Genomic DNA, 25,683 nt, shown 5'->3' on the forward strand with positions numbered 1-25,683 from the left:
TGTAAAAACAAGTGGATAAATCTATATCTTTGAGTCCATATTCCTAGATTTCTAAAAATAAATTTAGCTGCTACTTTGTTTGATTTCCACATGCAACTGAAAATTATATATAATATATAATTGTTACTCTTACCTACTGATTACATGTCAAAAATAGAGTATCTTAGAAGACTGGGCACTTATAAAAATGAGAGCCTAAAACCTATTTAAGACTAAGCAGCTAATTGTTTGTCAATTGTTCTTTACTGATGGACCATCACAGAGTCTGTCCAATCTATGAAAAGTACTGTGGCAACTTTTCAAGGCTCCTTTCTACATTACTTCCAAAATCTGATGCCCTCAGTTCACAGAAATAATGGGCAACAGGGACATAGAAAACCAATAAATCTTCCCTTCATCTTAAAATGGAAAAGGATCTCTGCTCTTTCATCGTCATATATGGGTAACATAGTGGTTAACGCTTCACTTTATTCAGTCAGCTGATTCCCACCACTGTCTGTAAGGGGCTTGTACATTCTTGCTGTGAATGTGTGTGTTCTCTCCAGGTGCTCTGGTTTCCTTCCATATTCCATAGACATACAGTTAGTGTTAGTGAGTGTGGGCATGCTCTGTTGATGCTGGAAGTGTGATGACTACTCAGTGCAATCCTTGATGATCTATTTGATGCAAAATGATGCATTTCACTGTCTGTTTCACTATTTTGATGTACGCGTGACAAAGCAAATCTCATCATATTCTAGAATTCTCTACCTCACAGAACAGTGAGAGTATCTTTACCTTTCTGAAATTTAAGGTCACTTACCATGACCTTTTCTCAAGTAAGTGCTGACAATAAAAAAGCTACCAAAGTTTCCGGAATGAAAAAAGTTTTTTTGTTTTATTTTCAACAAAACTGGAGTGACAACATGGGCATAGATCAAAAAAGATCTCAGGAAAATATGTAACCTTACAAGCATTTAATAATTTGCTTTTATGATAATGAACCATCTCTTAAACATTAGCTCCTCAGTTCTCTCCACATACATTACCAGACCTGTTGTACTTTTCCATGTATTGATTTTGTTGCAGATTTTGGCATCTACCATGTCATATTTTATCTTCATTTACATTGACAGGATTTAGGTTTCTTCTCCAAGTGTATAATTAATGTAAAACTCCACAGGCATATATGGGAAAGAACAAATTGATAAAACCTTTAACAGTACTCTTTAATCAATGTGCAGGTTGAAAGATTTGAAAGATGTGCAAGGAAAAACTGACAGAATTTAAAGCAATATTCCCACGTCCCTTTTGATCAATATTATTTATGAAGGTAGAGGAAGAATGGAACTAATTTTAACTCATTCTAATCTGACTATCACAGTCATGCTTACTTCCAGAGCTTCCTTTGAAGCTAGTTTATAGTAGTGTCCTCGGAACTCTGCTGCAAATTCCAGTGATGGATCAACAGAACAGTCTTCCAGTTCCTCTTGTAACTGAAGTGTGACAGGACAGTATTGCCCAAACTCTCCAAGGCGTGTTAGCAGTTCATTGGGTGTGATGCACAAACCAGCAATATTGGCAGCTTTACCTATATGTGAGAAATGACATTTTGCTTTTTCAGTCACAACAAACTCAAAGGTTGGAAACATTCCTTGAAAGCTTTCCCCAGAAGTTTGGCTCAACAAGGTATAAGAGGTATGGATCAACCATGTACATACTGCTTGGCACAGGAGGCTAAAAAGGGTTGAATAATCTTTAATATAATTTCAGAATTCATAATGCTTAAATATAAGCAATATTTAATTTTAAATGTCTATTCTTACCTTCACGTATTTGTTCCAGATATACCTCAATCTGCTTTACACTGGCTTTGACTTCTTGGAGCACTTTTAGCCACACCCACCACTTGCTGTGTTGTCCATAAATAATACGCCAGTTTTGATGCTCCTGTTGGTAATATTCCCAGATAGCACTAATCTCATGACTAAATGATGAATTTCGAATGGTTAGAATCTGAGAACTGTCATGGAGTGGATAGATCCTATCAGAAAACAGTAAAAGTAGCAAAATTAGTGGTAAAACTTTTGTGTTCAAACACGATTTAAATAAATGTAACTAAATCTAGTTTTCCTAAATCATAATGTGCATCTACAATGTGCAGTAGGCTTCTGCTGCATAAATGCAAAAAATATAGCTTACTAAATTTAATATTCTTTTGAAAGTGATGAGCCCTTTGTCAGCCCAAGTGATGTTATCAAGATGAAACATTGGTGAGATTCTACAACTTATATTTTGTGGCTTCTATTCTCTGTCTCAGAGGCCAATGACATGCAGTCTTTCAAGAGGGTGAACACTCGCAAGGCAGCTGGGCCTAATGGAGTACCTGGTAAGGCTCTAAAAATCTGTGCTAACTAACTGGCAGGGTATTCAAAGACATCTTCAACCTCTCATTGCTACAGTTGGAAGGTCCCATCTACTTCAAAAGGGCGACAATTACACCTGTGTCCAAGAAAAGTAGAGTGAGCTGCCTTAATGACTATCGTCCAGTTGCATTCACATCTACGGTGATGAAATGCTTTGAGAGGTTGGTCATGGCTGGAATCTACACTTCTCTCAGGAAGGACTTCCAAGTTGCATGCCATCTTGGACAATGTCTCCCATCCACTACATAATGTACTGGGTGAGCACAGGAGTACATTCAGCCAGAGACTCATTCCACCGAGATGCAACACAGAGCATCATAGGAAGTCATTCCTGCCTGTGGCCATCAAAGTTTACAACTCCTCCCTTGGAGGGTCAGACACCCTGAGCCAATAGGCTGGTCATGGACTTATTTCCTGACATAATTTACATATTACTATCTAACTATTTATGGTTTTATTACTATTTAACTATTTATGATGCAACTGTAATGAAAACCAATTTCCCCCGGGATCAATAAAGTATGACTATGACTTGGACCCACTGCAATTTGCCTATTGCCACAATAGGTCTACAGCAGACGTGATCACACGGTCTTGGATCACCTGGACAATGCAAGTATCTATGTTAGGATGCTGCTTATTGACTATAGCTTAGCATTTAACACTAACATTACAACAGTCCTGATCAGAAAGGTACAGAATCTAGGCCTCTGTACCCCCCTGCAACTGGATTCTTGACTTCCTAACCAGAAGACCACAATCTGTGTAGATTAGAAATAGCATTTCCACCTCGCTGACAATCTACACTGGTGCAGCACAGGGGAGTGTATTAGCCCACTGCTCTACTCTCTCTACACCCATGGCTAAGTGGCTAAGTACATCTCAAATGTGATTTATAAATTTGCTGATGATGCAACCATTGTTGGCAGAATTTCAGATGGTGATGAAAGGGCATACAGGAGCGAGATATACCAGTTAGTTAAGTGATGTCGCAGCAACAACCTTATACTCAATGTCAGAAAGACCAAAGAACTGATTGTGGACTTCAGAAAGAGTAAGATGAGGGAACAGAATCAGAATCAGGTTTATTATCACCGGCATGTGTGGTGAAATTTGTTAACTTAGCAGCAGCAGTTCAATGCAATACATAATATAGAAGAAGAAGAAGAAAAATAATAATAAATCAATTACAGAATACATATATTGAATAGATTAAAATCTTGCTAAAAGAGAAATAATATATACACTGTATTAAAAAAAGTGAGGTAGTGTTCATGGGTTCAATGTCCATTTAGGAATTGGATGGCAGACAGGAAAAAACTCTTCCTGAATTGCTGAGTGTGTGCCTTCAGGCTTCTGTACCTCCTACCTGATGGAAACAGTGAGAAAATAGCATGCCCTGGGTGCTGGGGCGTCCTTAATAATGGACGCTGCTTTTCTGAGATAAGGCTCCTTGAATATGTCCTGGGTACTTTGTAGGCTAGTACCCAAGATGGAGCTGACTAAATTTATGACCCTCTGCAGCTTCTTTCAGTCCTGTGCAGTAACCTCCCCCCCCGCACCCCCCCGATACCAGACAGTGATGCAGCTTGTCAGTATGTTCTCCACGGTGCACCCATAGAAGTTTTTGAGTTTTTTCGTTGACATACCAACTCTCTTCTTCACACTCCTAATGGAGTATAGTCACTGCCTTGCCTTCTTTACAGCTGCATTGATATGTTGGGACCAGGTAAGGTCCTCAGAAATCTTGACACCCAGGAACTTGAAGCAGCTCACTCTCTCCATTTCTGATCCCTCTAAAAGGATTGGTATGCGTTCCTTTGTCTTACTCCTCCTGAAGTCCACAATCAGCTCTTTAGTCCTACTGAAATTGAGTGCAAGGTTATTGCTGCAACACCATACCATATTAGGCATATTTCTGTCCTTTGCACCCTTTTGTCTCCATCTGAGATTCTACCAACAAAGACTGTATCATCAGCATATTTATCAATGGTATTTGAGCTATGCCTAGTCACACAGTCATGGATATAGAGAGAGTAGAGCAGTGGGCTAAGTACATACTCCTGAGGTGCAGCAGTGTTGATCATCAGCACGGAGGAGATATTATCACCAATCTGCACAGATTGTGGTCTTCCAGTTAAGAAGTCAAGGATCAGAGGCTCAGGTTCTATAACTTATCAATCAGGATTGTGGGAACAGTGGTGTTAAATGCTGAGCTATAATCAATGAACAGCATCCTGATATAGGTGTTTGTATTGTCCTGGTGGTCTAAAGCCGTGTGAACAGCCACTCAGATTGTATCTGCCATTGACCTATTGTGGAGATAAGCAAATTGCAGTGGGTCCAGGTCCTTGCTGGGGTAGGAGTTCATTCTAGTCATGACCAACCTTTCAAAGCATTTCATCACTGTATATTTGAGTGCTACTGGGTGATAGTCATTAAGGCAGCTCACATTATTCTTCTTAGGCACTGGTATAATTGTTGCCTTTTTGAAGCAAGTGGAAACTTCTGCCCGTAGCAGTGAAAAGTTGAAAATGTCCTTGAATACTCCCACCAGTTGGTTGGCACAAATTTTCAGAGCCTTACCAGGTACTCCATCAGGACCTTCCACCTTGCAAGGGTTCACTCTCTAAAGGCAGCCTAATATCAGCCTCTGAGACAGAGAACACAGGGTCACCAGGTGCAGCAGGGATATGCACAGCTGCAGTTATATTCTTCCTTTCAAAGCGGGCATAGAAGGCACTGAGACCAAAAAACCTATCCTCATAGAGGGATCAGAAGTGGAGCAAGTGAGCAATTTCAGGTTCTTGGGTGTCAATATCTCTGAGGACCTAACCTGGATGCAACATATTGAAGAAACTTGTAAAATTAGTCAGATCTATCATGGGTACTAGCCTCTGTAGTATCTTTTTGGTGCCCATTATGCTTAATTGGCATGTAGGGGAGCAACGAAGGTCCTCCACTTGTTTGTTCTGGGCTAACTTCTGGATGGTACCCCAGGTGTAGTTCAGCGTCTTCAGCTCTCCCTCTGCAGCTCGACGCCAGGTGTTCTGGGGTCTTCCTCTTTTCCTTTTTCCTTCTGGTGTCCAATGGCGGGCTATATGTGTGATGTTGTCACTCTAAGCACATGTCCGATCCAGCTCCATCACCTTCTTATGAGGATGGTTTCAATGCTCTCTTGATGGCATTGAGCAAGTAGTTCATCATTTGAGATGATGTTTGGCCAGAATATTCTTAAGATTCTTCTCAGGTTCTTTGTGTGGAAGACTGACAACTTAGTGAGGTCGCTTCCTGTCATTCTCCAGCATTCTGATCCATAGAGGAGGGTAGAAAGAACACAAATCAGATACAATTTTAGCTTGGTCTTGATGCCGTACTCTTGGGACCTCCATACATTGCTGAGCATTCCGAAGGCACTTCTGACCTTGCTTAGACGGTTCTTGATGTCGTTGCCTGCTCCTCCATCATGTCTGACAGTGTTGCCCGGGTAGGTGAACTCCTCAGTTGTAGAAAGGTCTTCTCCATTCACTTGGATTGTTGAGGGGTTTGAGATGTTCAAAGTCATCACCTCCATTTTCTTCTGACTAATCTTCAGGCCAATCTGCTGAACAAAATCAGTGAGACGGGATGTTTTTTCTTGCATGTGCTGGTGAGTGTGGGAGACCAGAGCCAGGTCATCAGCAAAGTCGAGGTCTTCCAATACTGAGAAGAGGGTCCATTGTATGCCTCTTGTCTGATCTTCAGTTGTTCGCTGCATCACTCAATCAACTGCAACATTAAAGAGGAGTACCGACATCACACATCCTTGTCTCACTCCTGTCTTCACTTCAAAGCTGTAATCACTGTTTCCAACTCTACATTTAAAATTGGCATAAAATCTCTTAATGAGAAGGACTATCTGTTGCGGGATCCCATACATGCGCAATATACGCCAAAGACTGTCTCTATGGATGCTATCGAAGGCTTTCTCAAAATCCATGAAGTTGATCTAGAGCTGTCTCTACCATACTGTACACTACTCGATGATATTATGCAGTGCACATATCTGGTCAGTGTATCCCCTACCTTTCCGAAATCCTGCCTGTGCTTTCTGAGTTGTTGATCTACTGCGTCTGACATACGTTGAATGATGATCTTTGCCAAGATCTTGCTTGGAACTGACAAAAGTGTGATTTCACGCCAGTTGCTACAATTTCTCAGGATGCCTTATTTTGGAGTCTTCACAATGACTCCCTCTGACCAGTCGTCCGGTATCTTCTTCCTTTCCCATATGGCTGTAAAGAGTGACAAGAGTAATTTAGCTGCAAGTTCTGGGCTTGCCTTGAACAGTTCGGCACTGAGGTTATCTTAGCCAGGGGCTTTTCCATTTCTGACAGATCTGTTACGTACCCCGTAACTGGGTTGCCAAACCAGCAGAAATGGATCACTCAGTTGGAGTCTGGATTACTGGAACTAAGAAAGTTTTATTAAAGCAATAAGCAACACAGTACTCTAATAGTAAGGATATAAATGCAACAGGTTAGCAATGAATAAACACACATGTACACAGAAATAGGATAATAGGATCAATCAAGCTCTATCGTTGTCTAGGGGTAAATGACCAGTTTCAAAGTGACGCAAAGTTCAGTTCAATTGAGTTCAGTTCAGTCCACAGTAATCACTGCCGTGGCGATGGACAGTGGGAGGAAGGAGAGAGAGAGCAAAAACGAATGAATATTCAAACGGCTTCCACACAGACCTTCGATATTCTTCGCAGTCAGCTTTTGGGCGAGCACTTTGTAATGTCTTCTGAGGTCACCGACTGTGACCCCTCCGTTTCCAGACACGATCTTTCCTCAGCGGTGAACCCGGCACCCAGGCAAGGGCGGACACACACCAGATTCCCGCCGATCGTTCCTTTCCACCCTGTGCGTCTCTGGCTTGGTCCCGCAATCAACCCTCCAAAGACTCCCACCGACTTGTGGGAGGCGCACCGCTTCCAGGGTCTCATTACCTCGTGGTGTCGTGTGTGAGTCGCCTTAGCGAACCTGTCCCTTTTTATCCCCCTGCTGGGGTATCGCCTGTCCATCACTTCAAACAGTTCAGGGTTCAAAGAGGAGCCAGTCTTGACAATTCCCAGACCGCCGTCTCCTTCCGTTAAGCTCTCCTGTCTCTTCATTATCATTTCCAAATGCTGCTCCATTGTCTTTACTTATCTCTCTCTCCTGAAGACAGGTGGCAGATCAACTGTTGATCTCACTGGTGATAGCACAGGACAGTCAATATCTTAGTCTATGTGTACTTTCGTCACACCCCTCACTTTTAAGGATTTTTACCGGGGTAAAAATTACAAACATGAATACATTATTTGATACACACAAATATACATCTTCATCAGCTATTTGGCTAATACAGCGAATTTTAAGTTGTCAACACCTGACAGACAGTCAGCAATCACATTTTCTGTTCCTTTTATATGTGTTATTAATAATCCCTTAAACCAGGCTCCAACTTAGCAAACTTCATAGTGGCCGAAAACACTGATGAATTGCGATCAATGTAACCTCTCATTGGGTTTCGTCCCAGACCACAATAACAAGGGTCGTCCCATTCCGACTTAGTTTTCTCTTGCAAGGGCTTAGTAGGAGGGGGAGGGGTAGTAACCGCAGAGTTATTGCAAAACTTCCTACAGTACCCCACCATCTCCAAGAGCCTTCTGAGGGCCCTCTTGTCTGTCGGGGTTGGGATGTCAGAGATAGCCCGCACCTTAGCTTGCATCGCTGCCAGCTGCCCCTGTGTTACCACAATTCCCAGATAAGTGACCTTCGTGGGGCCAAACTCATTTTTTTCAAGGTTCACTATCAAGCTGGCTTCAGACAGCCGTATCGCATCACCAATAAACACTTCTGTGTTCATTAGCCCTTTCGTCACTGAATTACTCATTCTATAGGATTGTTGCTCACTAGGCTGTCCTAGCGGAACAACCACCACCCAACGTCCCAGTTCTTTGCATCGCCTCGGGACAATCAAACACACGTGTGCGAGCTGTTTAATTACTTCTCCTAAAGAGTCACTTTGTTCAGGGATTAAGGGAGAGACCTTATCAGCAGAGCTGGCCAAAACAATAGCCTTCTCCCATCTGGTCGATACCATACTCATCTTCTCAAAATGTTTTTTTTCTCTTATCAGGGGGACCCTAGCTTCATTGATTTCCGCGCTAATACCGACTAGGTTTGTTAGCATATCAAAAGCCTGTGACCGTCTCAGTTCGCATCGGCCATAATCAATAACATCCTTCCTCCTGTGCAGCCGGTAAACCTCTTTCATGATTCCACCAACTGTTTCCTCCAACACCTCAAAATGTCCACCGAGGGGTACCTTGTGGGCCAGGTTAAAAATCTCATCCCCATAACTCTTCTGCACCACCCCTCATTCCTCATCTGCGGGTACAGTACTTGGTCTCCCTTTCTTCCTTAGCACTTCCTCCTCCACACAATAGCCTACTGGCTCCCTTCTTAATTCTGCGTCAGAGAGAGCTGTCTCTGCCAAAACCATCAGCCCCTCGTCTCGCTCCTGCGCCTGCACAAATTCCTTCCTGGCTAATGCTAAGTCTGTCTCAGCTCCCTCACTACCTCTTGTTTCACTACACTCCTTCTTTTCACTTTCTACCTCCTCCTGGTACATCTCAGCTAAATTTACTTCGGCAGTCCCAGGATGAACCTGTGAGTCCATGGGCGGGGCCTCAATGCTGGCAGGCTGACCTGTCAATCTCACGGCTGGGAACACGATTCCTCCGGCGAGATCATTACCGAGCAAGACTTCCACGCCTTTCATCGGTAATTCGGGCCTCATCCCGATCGTGACTAGTCCAGAGACCAGGTTGCTTTGTAGGTGTATCTGGTGCAAAGGGACTGCCTCTGTCCCTTCCCCAATACCTTTTACCTTGACCTTCCCAGTCTGGGTCTCTGAGCTAAACTCTAATACACTCTTCAATATCAATGACTGACATGCTCCCGTGTCTCTCCAGATCCGCACTGGAACTGGGTTTAACCCCTCCTTCACTGACACCAATCCAGCCGAGATAAACCTCTTGCGCCCTTCCTGAACTTTGGCAGACCTGTCCTCTCCTAGCGGTTCGTTTACCAGCTCAATACAGCCAGTCAAAATCGCAGTTTTTCCTTTTCCCCTCTCCTTCTTTGGGGCAAAGCACCTGGATGCAAAGTGTCCGACTTTCCCACAATTATAACAGACGACCCCAGGAGACTTCCTACCAGACTGCTCCCGGTCTACCTTATCCTTCTCACTAGTCCCCGGCTTATTTTCTGACTTTTCTGGCGGACTCTCCCTGACGTCCTGACTACCCTTCTGGTAGCCTTTACTCTGGACAAACTTCATTTTATGCGTCAACGCATACTCATCCGCTAACTTAGCAGTTGCGGCTAACGTGGCTGCCTCTTTCTCATCTAGGTAGGGTCTCATACCCTCAGGGACACAACCTTTAAACTGTTCAATCAGGATCAGCTGTAGCAGTCTGTCATAATCCCCATCTACCCCCTTTGAGGTGCACAAACGCTCACAATATGTCTGCGTCCCACGGGCAAACTCTAAGTACGTGCGGTCCCACTGCTTCCTCGCATTCTGGAACCTCTGCCAGTATGCCTCCGGGACCAACTCATAAATCCTGAGGATGGCCTCTTTCACCACCTCATACCTCTGGGCATCTTCCGCGGACAAAGCTGAGTAAGCTTGTTGGGCTTTCCCTTTCAGTACACTCTGAAGCAAAACAGCCCACTTATCCCTCAGCCAGTCCTGACTTGTAGCAACTTTTTCGAAATGGAGAAAGTACCGATCCACATCAGTGTCGTCAAATGGGGGAACCAGCCTAACCTCCTGGGTCGCCCGGAACCCTCCACCTTGGTTCGGCACGGGCCCCTGCTCTGCCCTTATCTTTAACTTCTCCAGCTCAAATTCCCTTTCCCTCTGTTTCTCCTCTTGCTCCAACTGCCTTTCTTCTCACTTCAACTGTTTCTCTCTCTCTTGCCATTATAACTGTCTCTCTCTCTCCTGCCTTTCTAACTCTCTCTCCTGCCTTTCTAACTGTTTCTCTTTCTCCTGCCTTTCTAACTGCTTCTCTTCGTGTTCTAACTGCCGTACCCGGAACTCGTGCTCGAGTCTCAGTTTTTCAAGCTGCACCTGTACCGCGTCTCCAGCAGGTTTTTCAATAGACACCACCTCCAGCTCCCCTTGGGGAAACACACCTTTAGATACATAGTGCTCTACGATAGCTCTGTGCATCTCCTCTCTCCTCATTGTCGACTTCCCCTTAACAAGATTCAACCGTTTGGCCACAGCTGCCAATTCCGCTTTCCTGGCATCGTCTAATGCCTCCAAGGTCGGCGTCTTTAGAAATTCCTCAATCTCCATTTCTGCTGTTTGTCTTTTCTTTCTTTCGGGAATTTTAACCCAATCAATTTACTCCGTCCCAAATTTAGCGTTCAAAATCGCGGACGAGAACCCCACTTATGTTACGTACCTCGTAACTGGGTTGCCAAACCAGCAGAAATGGATCGCTCAGTTGGAGTCTGGATTACTGGAACTAACAAAGTTTTATTAAAGAAATAAGCAACACAGTACTCTAATAGTAAGGATATAAATGCAACAGGTTAGCAAAGAATAAACACACGTACACGGAAATAGGATAATAGGATCAATCAAGCGCTATCGTCGTCTAGGGGTAAATGACCAGTTTCAAAGTGACGCAAAGTTCAGTTCAATTGAGTTCAGTTCAGTCCACAGTAATCACTGCCGTGGCGATGAACAGTGGGGGGAAGGAGAGAGAGAGCAAAAACGAATGAATATTCAAACGGCTTCCACACAGACCTTCGATTTTCTTCACAGTCAGCTTTTGGGCGAGCCCTTTGTAATGTCTTCTGAGGTCACCGACTGTGACTCCTCCGTTTCCAGATACGATCTTTCCTCAGCGGGCACCCAGGCAAGGGTGGACACACACCAGATTCCCGCCAATCGTTCCTTTCCACCCTGTGCGTCTCTGGCTTGGTCCCGCGACCAGCCCTCCAAAGACTCCCACCGACTTGTGGGAGGCCCACCGCTTCCAGGGTCTCGTTACCTCTTGGTGTCGTGTGTGAGTCGCCTTAGCGAACCTGTCCCTTTTTATGCCCCTGCTGGGGTATCGCCTGTCCATCACTTCAAACAGTTCAGGGTTCAAAGAGGATCCAGTCTTGACAATTCCAAGACCGCTGTCTCCTTCCGTTAAGCTCTCCCGTCTCTTCAGTAACATTTCCAAATGCTGCTCCATTGTCTTTACTTATCTCTCTCTCCTGAAGACAGGTGGCAGATCAACTGTTGATCCCACTGGTGATAGCACAGGACAGTCAATATCTTAGTCTATGTGTACTTTCGTCACAGATCTAATGGCTGCAATGATTTCTCCTTTGGTTGGTGGTTCAATACTAATGTCAAGATCAACTTCTGCCTCTTGGATGTCAGCCTCTATTGTTGGCAGTGGTCTGTTTAATACTTCGCTGAAGTGCTCTGCCCATCAAGCTTTTTGCTCTGCTTCTCTTGTTAGAAGCCACCCCTGCTTGTCTGTGATCGGTGCATCGGTGGTTCCTCGGTACTTGCCACAGACTATCTTGGTGATCTTGTACATCCTTCCTTGCACCCCTTTATTAGCTACATCTTCTGCCTGATTTGCAAGATTTTCCATGAATGCCCGTTTGTCTGCTCTCGTCTTCCTCTTCACTATTTGGTTCACTTCCTGGTACTGCAATTTGTACCTTTCTTTCAACCTGTTAGCTTTTGCTTCCATGACCTGCTTTTTTAGGGCTCTCCATTTTTTAATAGCTTGCCACATATCCACTGTTATCTGGTTTCTATCTCTTCTATTAGGGGAGTACCAAGTCAGCTTATGAATGTCTCTATATGGAAAGAGGGTCCCCCCAGTAACAAGGTCGTAGGTAGTACAAAGTTCTAACAGTCTCTCTCCATTTTCATTCATGATGCCACAGCCTTCTGTCCCCATGGTCCTGTCATTTCCAACCTTTGCACTCATATCTCCCATCACAATCTTCAAATCATGTCTTGACGTGTTTTCCAACTCGGCTTGTAATTGTTCATAGAACTCATCTTTAGTTTCTTTGTCACTGTCATTTGTTGGAGCATAGCATTGGATGATAGTTGTGTTGATCTGTTTCCCCTTCATTCTAATCACGATGACTCTACTATTGACAGGTTTCCATTCTACTAAACTTCTCTCTGTTCTTTTCTTTAGGATGATGGCTACTCCTTCACAGTGTTGGTTGTCATCCCTTCCTGAGTACAGCACTGTCTCTCCAGTACTGGTCTTGATTCTCCCTGATCCTGTCCATCTACTTTCACTTATTCCAAGTATATGTAGGTTGTAACGTCTCATCTCTGATGTAACCTGTGCAAGTTTTCCTGTGTTTGCACATTCCAAAATCCTATCTTGGTCCTCCATTTGGCATTCAGAGCTTCCATCTTCCTGCCAGTGGCTTCCTTTCGGCTTTCACCACTGTCATTTATACAAGTATCTACTGATGACTCTGAAAGCCCATCACACCCAGTAGTTTTGGTTCCTTCTGTTGCTGTTTCCGTAACAAAAGTCTTTTTCAGTACTGGGTTGTTAGCCCTGTGCCCAACCCCCAAACTGGAGGACCAGTAGATCACTCTTAGTCTGGCCTCTACCCTTTGACCTGTCCAGCTTGGGTAGCCCTACCAGGAGACGAATCTCCCGCCAGCGTAGCTCTCAGGGTCAATGAGACATGCAAGCCCCCCGAACCACTACAAAGTTGTGATCCTACGGGGAGCTCTGTAGTATCTAAGATGTTTCAAAGTATGGTGCTTCAGGAAGGTAGCATCCATCCTAAAGGATCCTCACGATCCAGGACTTCCCCGCTTCTCATTGTTACCATTGGGAAGGAGGTACAGAAGCCTGAAGGTACACACTCAGTGATTCAGAAACAGCTTCTTTCCCTCTGCCATCCGATTCCTAAATGGAACGTGAACCCATGAACACTACCTCACTACTTTTTTTCTGTTTTTTTTGCATTACAGTACTTATTTTTACCTTAACTATTTAATAGACATATATAGCTGCAATTCAGTATTTTTCTCTATATTTATTGTACTGCTTCCATAAAGTTACCGAATTTCACAACAATGCTGGAGATATTAAACCTGATTCTGATTCTGAATACAGTACCAGGTTTCCCCCACCATCCGAAGGTAGAGCATTCCAATGAAACGGTTTGCAAGCCAGAATGTCGTAAAGTGAAGAAGCAATTACCATTTATTTATATGGGAAAAATTTGTGAGCGTTCGCAGACCCAAAAAATAACCTACCAAATCATGCCAAATAACACATAAAATCTAAAATAACAGTAACATATAGGAAAAGCAGGAATGATATGATAAATACACAGCCTATATAAAGTAGAAATACTTTCCTACAATCATTGCCGCACTGTTCTCCATAGCGAAAATCTCACGCAAGCGTTCTCGGCAGAAGCACTGTCTCCAGTAACCCTTAAGCTATGAAGCTGCCAAATCATACCAGATAACACATAAAAATACACAGCCTATATAAAGTAGAAATAATGTATGTACAGTGTAGTATCACTTACGGGAATCGGTAAGACAGCGAGCACACTGTTGATGGTGTGTAAGGCTGAGTCGTCGGAGGTTGGGGTGGTGCAGTGGTCCTCAACCTCCGGGCAGCGAACCGATACATTGCTGCGAAGAATGCAGCGGTGCAGCGGTCCAGCGGTAGCCAGGATGCCCCCAGCACATCTTTAAGAAAAAAGCCGAAATAGACAAGCTAATTAATTAGGTGCAGCCCGGCACGTAAATGCTGGGCGGCACCTAATTAATTAGCTTGTCTATTTCGGCTTTTTTTCTTAAAGATGTGCTGGGTGCGTCCCGGCTACCGCTGCATTTTCCATTAGCAATGTACCGGTCTGCGGCCTGGGGGTTGGGGTGGTGGGACACTGGGGTGTCATCTCATCGTCGTCTGTTTCCATCAGGGCAGGCAGGTCATCTTCTTCTATGTCTGCCTGCCTCGATGTCGAAGGTCGAGGTTCGTTGTCTGCTGTGGCTGATGTGGAAGGCTTGAAAAACGACAGTATGCTTGACTGCTTAGCCTTCGCATTTTTCTATCATACAGTTCTTTGTAAGCACTCAAACCATCTTGCAAATATGCCCTAAACCAACGTACTCTTTCAAAATTAAAGTCATACTTTTCTGCAATTATTGCAGCGAAAATCTCATGCAGTTGCTTCACGTTCAGTTCCTGGACGACTTCACTTTCGGTCAGTTCGCTACTGCATTTGGTTTCGATTGTTATCCTTTCCTCTTCCAACTGCATCAGCTCTTTATCTATCAGTTCTTGGTCATGGGATGCCAAAACCTCTTCAACGTCATCTTCGTCAACTTCCACAAGCCAAATTCACTTTTGTCCTTACTTCGTTTACCACGATCGAAACATTTAATTATGTCGAGTTTTACGCTAAGTGTAACACCCTTATGAGCTCTTATAGGCTTTTCCGATATCTTAGAACTTATCTTGCTAACGGATGCTCAAAATAAATCGACATAAAGCACAGATGCTCACAGGCACGTGTTTAAGCAATGCCGGTTAGAATGCAGTTCCGGGGGAGAAGCTTGGCTGCTTGGGGTACATGCTGCCTTTTTTCGTAACAGCGAAAACATCTTCTGTTAGTGAAAACAGGTAACTAGTGTAGGTCTTTCGTAACAGCGAGTTTTCGTAAAGCGAACATTCAAAAAGCAGGAGACACCTGGTACATCACTTAGCACTCTTGATTAGGTGCCCCTTTAGTTATCTTGGGGACAGAGTGTAGATATTTGGTTTCTTACTAATATACTATATCTCCAGCTCTTGTTTCCCATTTCAGGCTGCACTAACATATAAAGAAATTTAAAGCCCTTGGTCACAACAAAATGAATATTGATTTTGAGGTATGGTTAAATTATTGAATTAGTACCCAGATGCCTGGATTTTTCATTGACCTACTGTAAGTTTGTTGGGGGAATTTAAATTTAACTAATTCAGTAAATCATTATTAAATAAGGAACAGTAGAAACAGTGCCTTTTTGAAAACTATATGATCCAAGTTAGATTCATAGCTAATCACTCTGGTGATCATAATTTTGGTAACTGAAGAATTAAATGGCACTTTGTGCATGATTCTCGGTAACATCCTGACATTTTCCCCACATCCAGTATGCACCTGATCACATTGCTTGTAATGCATCATATACATATTTTCCATCAATACTGACATGAAATTGATCGTGAAGCTCCACGCAGCAACTCTGTGGACAGATTCAGTGGAACTAGCAGCATATCAGGTTATATTAATGGTCTTCTGACTGTTTAAACGTAGACTCTGCTAATGTTAGGGGACCAGACTAGTAACCCACAAAAGTGACTGTTGATCGCTCAAAGTTCTTCAAAAGCTTACAGACAAAGAACAACAACAAAGAACATACTTTTCTGCAATTAACTACCAAGGAGCGGCTGTAACGGGTGTCTCAGTAACACAGTTACAGATGGGTTGGAATGACTTTGTAGGCATCACTGAGTTGCGGCTGAAAGAAGGCTAAAGTTGGGAGCTTAACTTTGTATCGAAACAACAGATAGGAAGGCATAGGCAGTGGTGTGGCTCTGTTGATAAGAGATGGAATTACATCTTTAGAGAGAGGTGACATAGGGTCAGAGAATGTTGAATCTTTGTGGGTAAAGTTAAGAAACTGAAAGGGTAAAAAAATCATTATTGGAATCATGTATAGACCTCCAAATAGTAGCCAATATATGGGGTTGAGATTGCAAAGGGAGCTGGAAAAGGATGTAATAAGGGTAATAACACAATTGTAATGAGGAACTTTAATATGCAAGAGGATTAGGAAAATCAAGTTGGTGTCAGATCGCAAGAGAGGGAATTTATTGAATGCCTACGAGATGGCTTTTTAGAGCAGTTTGTGCTTAAGCCTACTTGGGGAAAGGCTACCTTAGACTGGCTGTTGTGTAATAACCCAGATCTTATTAGGGAGCTTAACGTGAAGGAACCCTTGGAAGGCAGTGATCATAATATGATTGAATTCATACTGCAATTTGAGAGAGAGAAGCATAAGTCACATGTATCATTATTGCAATGGAATAAAAGGAATTACAGAGGCATGAGAGAGGAGCTTGCCCAGGTGGATTGGAGAAGGATACTGGCGGAGATGATGGCAGAGCAGAGATAGCTGAAGTTTCTGGGAATAGTTCACAAGGCGCGGGAATGATACGTCCCTCAGAAGATGAAATTCTCAAATGGCAGGGCTAGGCAACCGTGGCTGACAAGGGAAGTTAAGGACTGAATAAAAGTCAAGGAAAGGGCATACAAGGTGAGTGGGAAGTTGGATGATTGGGAAGCTTTTAAAATCCAACAAACGGCAACTAAAAAAAACTATAAGGGAAAGATGAAATGCAAAGGCAAACTAACTAATAATACAAAGCGGGATACCAAAATGTTTTTCCAGTTATATAAAGAGTAAAAAGGAGGTGACAGTTGATACTGTACTAGTAGAAAATGATGCTGGTGAGGGAGTAATGGGGGAAAAAGAAATGGCAGATTAACTTAATGAGTACTTTGCAAAAGTCTTCACTGTGGAAGACACCAGCAGTGTGCCAGAGGTCTGTAAGTGTCAGGGAGCAGGAGTGAATGTCATTGCTATTACAAAGGAAAAAGTGCTAGACAAACTCAAAGGTCTGAAGGTGGATAAGTCATCTGGACCAGAAGGATTACATCCCAGAGCCCTGAGAGAGGTTGCTGAAGAGATAACAGATGCATTAATCTTGTTCTTTCAAGAATCACTTGATTCTGGCATGGTCCCGAAGGACTGGATGATTGCAAATGTCACTCCACTCTTTAAGAAGGAAGGAAGGCAAAAGAAAAGGAATTATAGGCCAATTAGCCTAACCTTAGTGTTGGTGTCTATTAATATGGATGAGGTTTCAGGGTACTTGGAGATTAATGATAAAGTAAGTCAAAGTCAGCATGGTTTCTGTAAAGGGAAATCTTGCCTGACAAATCTATTAGAATTCTTCAAAGGTTCAAATGTCAAATTTAATGTCAGAGAAATGAATACATCCTGAAATGCTTTTTCTTCACAAAACATCCACGAAAACAGAGAAGTGCCCCAAAGAATGAACGACAGTTAAATGTGAGAACCCTAAAGTCCCCCCCCCCGCTCACCTCTTCCGCACGTAAGCGGCAGCGAGCAATGACGCTCCTCCCCCCTGCCTGCAAAAATAAATGCATATCGGTACTATCACCGAGCCTAAGCATGTGCTAAGCAATAGCAAAGACACAGACCAAAGTTACTCCAAAAGCTTCGCATTTCATTCAAATTCAACACCTACAGGTTCTCTGTCTCCCTGGCAAGGGAGAGGGAGGTGTCCCCCATTTTCATAGCGAGTGGGAGACACAACACCAACCCGCTGGTTTACGATCTTAAAAGTCCATTTTGTCACTTTTTTCGAAGAAGTTAAGGGGGAAGTTGTTCAGTTTCCTGATCGTTCAAGGCATCAAAGGATATGGCGAGAAGGCAGGTGTATGGAGTTGAGTATGATCTGGGATCAGCCATGATGGAATGGGGGAGCAGACTTGATGGGCTGAATGGCCTAATTCTGCTCCTATGTCTTATGATCTAACACTATTGTCAGAGGGCATGAAATTCAAAAAACTGCAAGAAATCCAAAACAATGTTCTTTGATCTGCAGCATAGACTCTGTTTTGCTTTTTCATACATGCTATCTGACAACTAGATAATTACAATTCTGGTAACTGACAGCAACAAGTTTATACCATTTTTCTCAATTTGCTGTTCATTGCAGTTACAACAGAGGTCACCAGGGCTTTTTATTCAGAAAATACCATCTACATGTTTTTTGACTTTAGTGAACAGAAGGTGGCACCTCACCTTAAGAATTCACATAACCATAACAAGCTTAGATTAGTAACCCAGACTTTACCTCACTAGGGTTCAATTCCCTAATGGTAGAGCTAATTCTAGTGAGTATCCAGTCAGTTCTAGCACATAAGACCTCCCTTCCTGGCAGGTACATCATTTTCAGAATGCCTATCTCTACTTAAGTGAGTCTGTAAACTTATTCCTTCTTTGTAGCATGAAATTTGTTAACTTAGTGGCAGCAGTACAATACAGTACATGATAATATAGAAAAAGAAATAAGTCAATTAAACTAAGTATTTCCATGGATATTAAATAGTTAAATTAAAGATAGTGCAAAAACAGAAATAATATTAATTTTTTTTTAAGAAGTGAGGTAGTGTTCATGGATCCAATGTCAATTTAGAAATCGGAAGACAGAGGGGAAGAAATTGCTTCTGAATTGCTGAATGCTTGCCTTCAGGCTTCTGTATCTCCTTCCTGAAGGTAACAATGAGAAGAGGCATGTGTTGGGTGGTGGGGGTCCTTAAAAATGGATGTTGCCCTCCTGAGGCACTGCTCCTTGAAGATGTCTGTGGAGGCTAGTACCCAGGATGGAGCTGACTAATTTAACAACTTTCTGTAGCTTCTTTCAATCCAGTGCAGAAGCACCCCCTCCTCCCAATACCAGACAGTGCACAGTTATGTTGACCAGGTGAGATCCTCAGAGATCTTGACACCCAGGAACTTGAAATTGCTTACTCTCTCCACTTCTGATCCCTCCATGAGGATTGGTTTGTGTTCCCTTGTCTTACCCTTTCTGTAGTCTATAATTAGCTCCTTGGTTTTACTGACATCGAGTGCAAGGTTGTTGCGTGACACCACTCAACTAGCTGGTACATCTCACTCCTAAACGCTCTCTTGTCTCCATCTGAGATTCTACCAACAATGGATGTGTCATCAGCAAAGTTATAGATGGCATTTGAACTATACCTAGCCACATAGTCATGGGCATAGAGGGAGTAGAGCAGTGGACCAAGCACACATCCTTGAGGTGCGCCAAGGTTGATTGTCAGAGAGAAGATATTATTACCAATCCTCACAGATTGTGGTCTTCCTGTTAGGAAGTTGAGGATCTAATTGCAGAGGGAGGTATAGAGGCCTAGGTTCTGTAACTTATCAATCAGGACTGTGGGAATGATGGTGTTAAAAGCTGAGCTATAGTCAACAAACAGCATCCTGACATAGGTGTTTGTATTTCCAGCATCTGCAAAATCTCTTGTGTCTAACACTGATGAATGCTTGTTTTGGACAAATTTTGCCACAGGAAAACTTGAATGGTGCTAAAAGCACCTGCAACTCAATTTCTGGGCTCTGGTAACAACAACAGTGGCTGTAAAGCTATAAAATTGTTTTAAAAACAAATCATCTTATTCACTACTGTGCTACAAAGTAGGGATTTTCTATTGCTACTCAGTTTGGGATATATATGACTTAAAGTTTACAACAGTGTTGTTGACTTTTAATTGAGAGGGCAAGTAAGGACTGGACAAAATAAACAAAGCAGTGACAGGGTGTAACATAAATTCAATAAATCGGGTTGTTTGTCCACCACCAAGAACAAACCTTGAAAGCTACTGAATTGTGACAGAAATGTCCTGCACCTTGTAATTTACCTGCACCGCCTTTTCTCTGTAGCTATTGCACTTTATTTTGCAGTGTTATTTTTTTTGCCTTGTTCCAACTCAATACACTGTGTAATGATTTAATCTTTGAACAGTATGCATGACAGGCTTTTCACAGTATTTCGGTACATGTGACAACAATAAACCAATGCCAATTCCTTTCCAGTCAGGCCTACATTCAACCTCTAGACCAGGGAGTGTAACTGACACTCAATGTCCTAAAAACCAGTAAAGTTGCTCTGTCTTGCTATTGTATATACACAAGCAAAAATATTTTATAAAATGCTGGCAAAAAAAGAATACGGATGTGTTTAGAGCTGAGTGAAAAGATATTTGAAATAACAGGAGGAAAAGAGTACTTAGTGGGTACTATGAAGATAGCTCCACAGGATATAAACCAGAACTCTGAGAAATCAACTGACCAATTTTTAATCTTTTCCCTGCATCTAACCACACTTCATAATAGTTATCAAATCCATCTCATCACCAAAGTTTTACTGTTTGTTACCTGTTTGGTGACCTTTTGTCAATTAAACCCCTCTTCAAAATCTCTTTTATATCTGTTTGTAGCTCAATAATTCGAGTAGGAATTATTTTCCAAGAATTGAGTAGATTTATTTGCTCTCTGGTTACGGGATATCCATCCAAGACAAACCTATAAAGAAAACAGATTATGGTTTTGAGCTATGGAAAAATAGTCTAAAATATGGCATATATTTCCAATAAAGAGTAGAGCTTTATGAAATAGGAGAGTAGGCATAGTGGGAGAAAATACTGGGGGCAGAGATTTGGTGGGACCTAGGTTGGAATATTTCGAAGGCAGAATTGTGGGACATCAGGTATCAGACTAAGGGAAGGGACCTTAATTCTGGGAACAGTGGTGATCAAAAGAATCCATTTAATGTCAAGTTTGGGAACGACTCCTTACTTTCTTTGTGGCAGGTCTTCTTCAGAGCTGCTATCCCTGAAGGCACCATGATGGCACCGATTGCCTTTAGAAAACTTGACATGAATTGTATATTAAAGAAGTGTCAGGCCCCTTAATTACATATTTACTTCTGAGATAAGTAAAGAAAATCTCTTGTTCATCTATATTTAGAAAAGTGGTACATTTACTTGGGTAAATTGGTAGAGCAGTTTGCAAGTGATAAAGGGCTCCAGATTATTTAATAGCCAGCTAGTCAAGTGTTTTGGGCAGCAAACCTCATCTACACCCGAAGAAAAGCTGATTTACACAGGCTATTCCTTGCTTCTATGTGTTCGACGGAATGCGTAATAGATAAGTGAACATAAAACAGACAAGAATAAGCTATGTTTTAGACATACTTGAGACATACCCTCTGGTGTTGCATACGACATCCATCAAGCACACTTCTAGACACTTTACAACAAATATATCTGGCACGATCAAACCCTGTTTGAGATGTTTAATAATATTAACAGCCAAAGCAGTCTTCCTCTGAGTGGTCAGAACTGTGCGAACAGCTTCTCCTGCTGAAATGCGCCGAAGTCCAAATTCACTGGCAAACTTCCTGGCCACTGTAACACAAACAGCACGTGTATCTTGAAAACTGCAGAAGGAACTGACTTAATGACATGTTGGCCACAATCCTGAAGCAGTTCTTTGAAAGAGACATGAGGTGGGGAGTAGGAAGGGAGGAGGGAAAGAAACTTTCATATGCACTTTTCCTTTAATTTTTTCCCACCCATGGCAGATAGAAAATTCCAAAAATAAATAGTCTAGTCAGGGGTTCCCAACCTGGGGTCCATGGACCTCTTACTTAATGGGATTGGTCCTTGACATAAAAAATGTTGCGATCCCCTGGTCTAGAAATATAGGTGGACTGAAACAAACTTCAATTTTTCTGGTTCAAAATTAAAACAAAAATATAGATGCTGTACCTATAAAATAAAAACAGAATGCTGGAAAACTCTACAAGTTAGGTAACATAGCTTGTGACAGAATATCCACAAATTTGCCAGTTGTTGGCAGAAATTCAGATGGTGACAAAGAAGCATACAGGAATGAGATAGATCAGCTGGTCAAGTGGTGTCACAACAACACCCATGTACTTAACGTCAGTAAGACAAAGGAATTAGTTGTAGACTTCAGGAAGGGCAAGTCAAGGGAGTACATGCTAGTTCTTATTGAGGAATCAGAAGTGAAAGAGTGAGCAATTTCAAGTTCAAGAGTGTCAACACCTCTGAAGATCTATCCAGGGCCAAACATATTGATACAATTACAAAGAAGCTACGAATGCAGTTATATTTCATTAGGGGTTTGAGGACACTTGGTAGGTCACCAAAAGGCATTTGCAAGTTTCTTCAGATGTACTATGGAGAGCATTCTGGCTGGTTACATTACCATCTGCTATGGAGAGGCCACTGTGCAGGATTGCAAAAAGCTGCAGAAAGTTGTAAACTCAGCCAGCTCCATCATGGGTATTGGTCTCCCCAGCACCCAGGACATCTTCAAAAGGCAATGCCTCAAAAAGGTGGCATCCATCATTAAGGACTCCCATCACCCAGGACATGCCCTCTTCTCATTGCTACCATCAGGGAGGAGGTACAGGAGCCTAATAACACAAACTCAATGTTTCAGGAGCAGCTTCTCCTTCACCATCAGATTTCTAAATGGACAATGAACCCATAAACACTACCTCAGTAATTTTCCCTCTCTGTTTGCCCTACTTATTCAATTTATTTTATATACTTATAGTAATTTATAGTTTTTATTTTAAAAGTAGTGCAATGTACAGCTACTGTAAAACAACAAATTTCATGACATATGCCAGTGATATTAAACCTGATTTTGACAGAAATGGTGTTAACAATTCAAGACCATGACCTTCTATCAAAATGTTAAGTCTGTTTCTTTCTTCCCAGTGACTTGATCTTCTGAGCAATTCTGAAACTTCTGTTTTTATTTAAAATAATCAAAAAATATTTTTCACCAATCCATCAGCAGAATGTTTCTTCATGGGAGGTAGCATTGTAGCTTAAACTTGAACAGGATCCCCCTGCTCCATCTATTTGGCAGAATACTGTCCAGGCTATTCATAGTCTGAAAATCCTAAAAGGATATTGTACCAAACAACAGGAATTCTGCAGATGGTGGAACTTCATGCAACACACATCAAAGTTGCTGGTGAACGCAGCAGGCCAGGCGGCATCTCTAGGAAGAGGTGCAGTCGATGTTTCAGGCCGAGACCCTTCGTCAGGACTAACTGAAGGAAGAGTAAGGGATTTGAAAGTTGGAGGGGGAGGGGGAGATCCAAAATGATAGGAGAAGACAGGAGGGGGAGGGATGGAGCCAAGAGCTGGGCGGGTGATAGGCAAAAGGGATACGAGAGGATCATGGGACAGGAGGTCCAGGAAGAAAGACAAGGGGTGGGGGACCCAGAGGATGGGCAAGGGGTATATTCAGAGGGACAGAGGGAGAAAAAGGAGAGTGAGAGAAAGAATGTGTGTATAAAAATAAGTAACAGATGGCGTACGAGGGGGAGGTGGGGCATTAGCGGAAGGTAGAGAAGTCGATGTTCATGCCATCAGGTTGGAGGCTACCCAGACGGAATATAAGGTGTTGTTCCTCCAACCTGAGTGTGGCTTCATCTTTACAGTAGAGGAGGCCGTGGATAGACATGTCAGAATGGGAATGGGATGTGGAATTAAAATGTGTGGCCACTGGGAGATCCTGCTTTCTCTGGCGGACAGAGCGTAGGTGTTCAGCAAAGCGGTCTCCCAGTCTGCGTCGGGTGTCGCCAATGTGTAAAAGGCCACATCGGGAGCTCCGGACGCAGTATATCACCCCAGCCGACTCACAGGTGAAGTGTTGCCTCACCTGGAAGGACTGTTTGGGGCACTGAATGGTGGTAAGGGAGGAAGTGTAAGGGCATGTGTAGCACTTGTTCCGCTTACACGGATAAGTGTCAGGAGGGAGATCAGTGGGGAGGGACAGGGGGGACGAATGGACAAGGGAGTCGCGTAGGGAGCGATCCCTGCGGAATGCAGAGAGAGGGGGGAAGGGAAAGATGTGCTTAGTGGTGGGATCCCGTTGGAGGTGGCGGAAGTTACAGAGAATAATATGTTGGACCAGGAGGTTGGTGGGGTGGTAGGTGAGGACCAGGGGAACCCTATTCCTAGTGGGGTGGCAGGAGGATGGAGTTAGAGTAGATGTACGTGAAATGGGGGAGATGCGTTCAAGAGCAGAGTTGCTAGTGGAGGAAGGGAAGCCCCTTTCTTTAAAAAAGGAAGACATCTCCCTCGTCCTAGAATGAAAAGCCTCATCCTGAGAGCAGATGCGGCAGAGATGGAGAAATTGCGAGAAGGGGAATCTGCTATCACAGCTATCTGGCCTATTCCTCTTCTCACCCTGTCTCTTGCAAAAATGCCATCCCCTTCTCGCAATTCCTCTGTCCCCGCCGCATCTGCTCTCAGGATGAGGCTTTTCATGTTATTCTCCGTAACTTCCGCTACCTCCAACGGGATCCCACCACTGTGCACATCTTTCCCTTCCCCCCTCTCTCTGCATTCTGCAGGGATCGCTCCCTACGTGACTCCCTTGTCCATTCGTCCCCCCCATCCCTCCCCACTGATCTCCCTCCTGGCACTTATCTGTGTAAGTGGCAGAAGTGCTACACATGCCCTTACACTTCCTCCCTTACCACCATTCAGGGCCCCAAACAGTCCTTCCAGGTGAGGCAACACTTCACCTGTGAGTCGGCTGGGGTGATATACTGCGTCCGGTGCTCCCGATGTGGCCTTCTATATATTCGCGAGACCCGACACAGACTGGGAGACCACTTCGCTACGCTCTGTCTGCCAGAGAAAGCAGGATCTCCCAGTGGCCACACATTTTAATTCCACATCCCATTCCCATTCTGACATGTCTATCCACGGCCTCCTCTACTGTAAAGATGAAGCCACACTCAGGTTGGAGGAACAACACCTTATACTCCGTCTGGGTAGCCTCCAACCTGATGGCATGAACATCGACTTCTCTAACTTCCGCTAATGCCCCACCTCCCCCTCGTACGCCATCTGTTACTTATTTTTATACACACATTCTTTCTCTCACTCTCCTTTTTCTCCCTCTGTCCCTCTGAATATACCCCTTGCCCATCCTCTGGGTCCCCCCCCCATCTTTCTTCCCAGACCTCCTGTCCCATGATCCTCTCGTACCCCTTTTGCCAATCACCTGTCCAGCTCTTGGCTCCATCCTTCCCCCTCCTGTCTTCTCCTATCATTTTGGATCTCCCCCTCCCCCTCCAACTTTCAAATCCCTTACTCACTCTTCGTTCAGTTAGTCCTGACGAAGGGTCTCGGCCCGAAACGTCGACTGCACCCCTTCCTAGAGATGCTGCCTGGCCTGCTGCGTTCACCAGCAATTTTGATGTGTGTTGCTAGGATATTGTACCATGCATTTATTTGTGAGAGTATTACTTGAATTGTGAAATTCACTTTGATAGATACTCTGAAAGTCATTCGGATTTTGTCAATCTCTGATAGAATTTGCAGGTTGTATATAAATTAGACTAAACCATTACAAGATTCATCCATTACAAGAAGAAAGCTTAAAATTCCAAGTCTGACATACCACCACCCACCCTACATACCCCAATTTG

The 25,683-nt window shown here is 43.3% G+C and overlaps 1 protein-coding gene across 5 annotated transcripts in view; it reads right to left on the reverse strand.

Annotated features, from left to right (window-relative positions):
- Nucleotides 1-25,683, reverse strand: part of ak9 (adenylate kinase 9) — a 168,314-nt gene that overhangs the window by 15,923 nt on the left and 126,708 nt on the right. For all 5 annotated transcript variants that reach the window (XM_072246344.1, XM_072246331.1, XM_072246340.1 and 2 more), the window contains 4 exons: nucleotides 21,397-21,598; nucleotides 20,568-20,714; nucleotides 1,806-2,023; nucleotides 1,374-1,570 (listed from right to left, as the gene is read on the reverse strand). In XM_072246344.1, coding sequence (XP_072102445.1) covers nucleotides 1,374-1,570; nucleotides 1,806-2,023; nucleotides 20,568-20,714; nucleotides 21,397-21,598 — 764 coding nt within the window. The remainder of the gene's footprint in view (nucleotides 1-1,373; nucleotides 1,571-1,805; nucleotides 2,024-20,567; nucleotides 20,715-21,396; nucleotides 21,599-25,683) is intronic.

Source organism: Mobula birostris, chromosome 2, assembly GCF_030028105.1.
Source record: "Mobula birostris isolate sMobBir1 chromosome 2, sMobBir1.hap1, whole genome shotgun sequence".
Lineage (NCBI taxonomy): Eukaryota > Metazoa > Chordata > Chondrichthyes > Myliobatiformes > Myliobatidae > Mobula > Mobula birostris.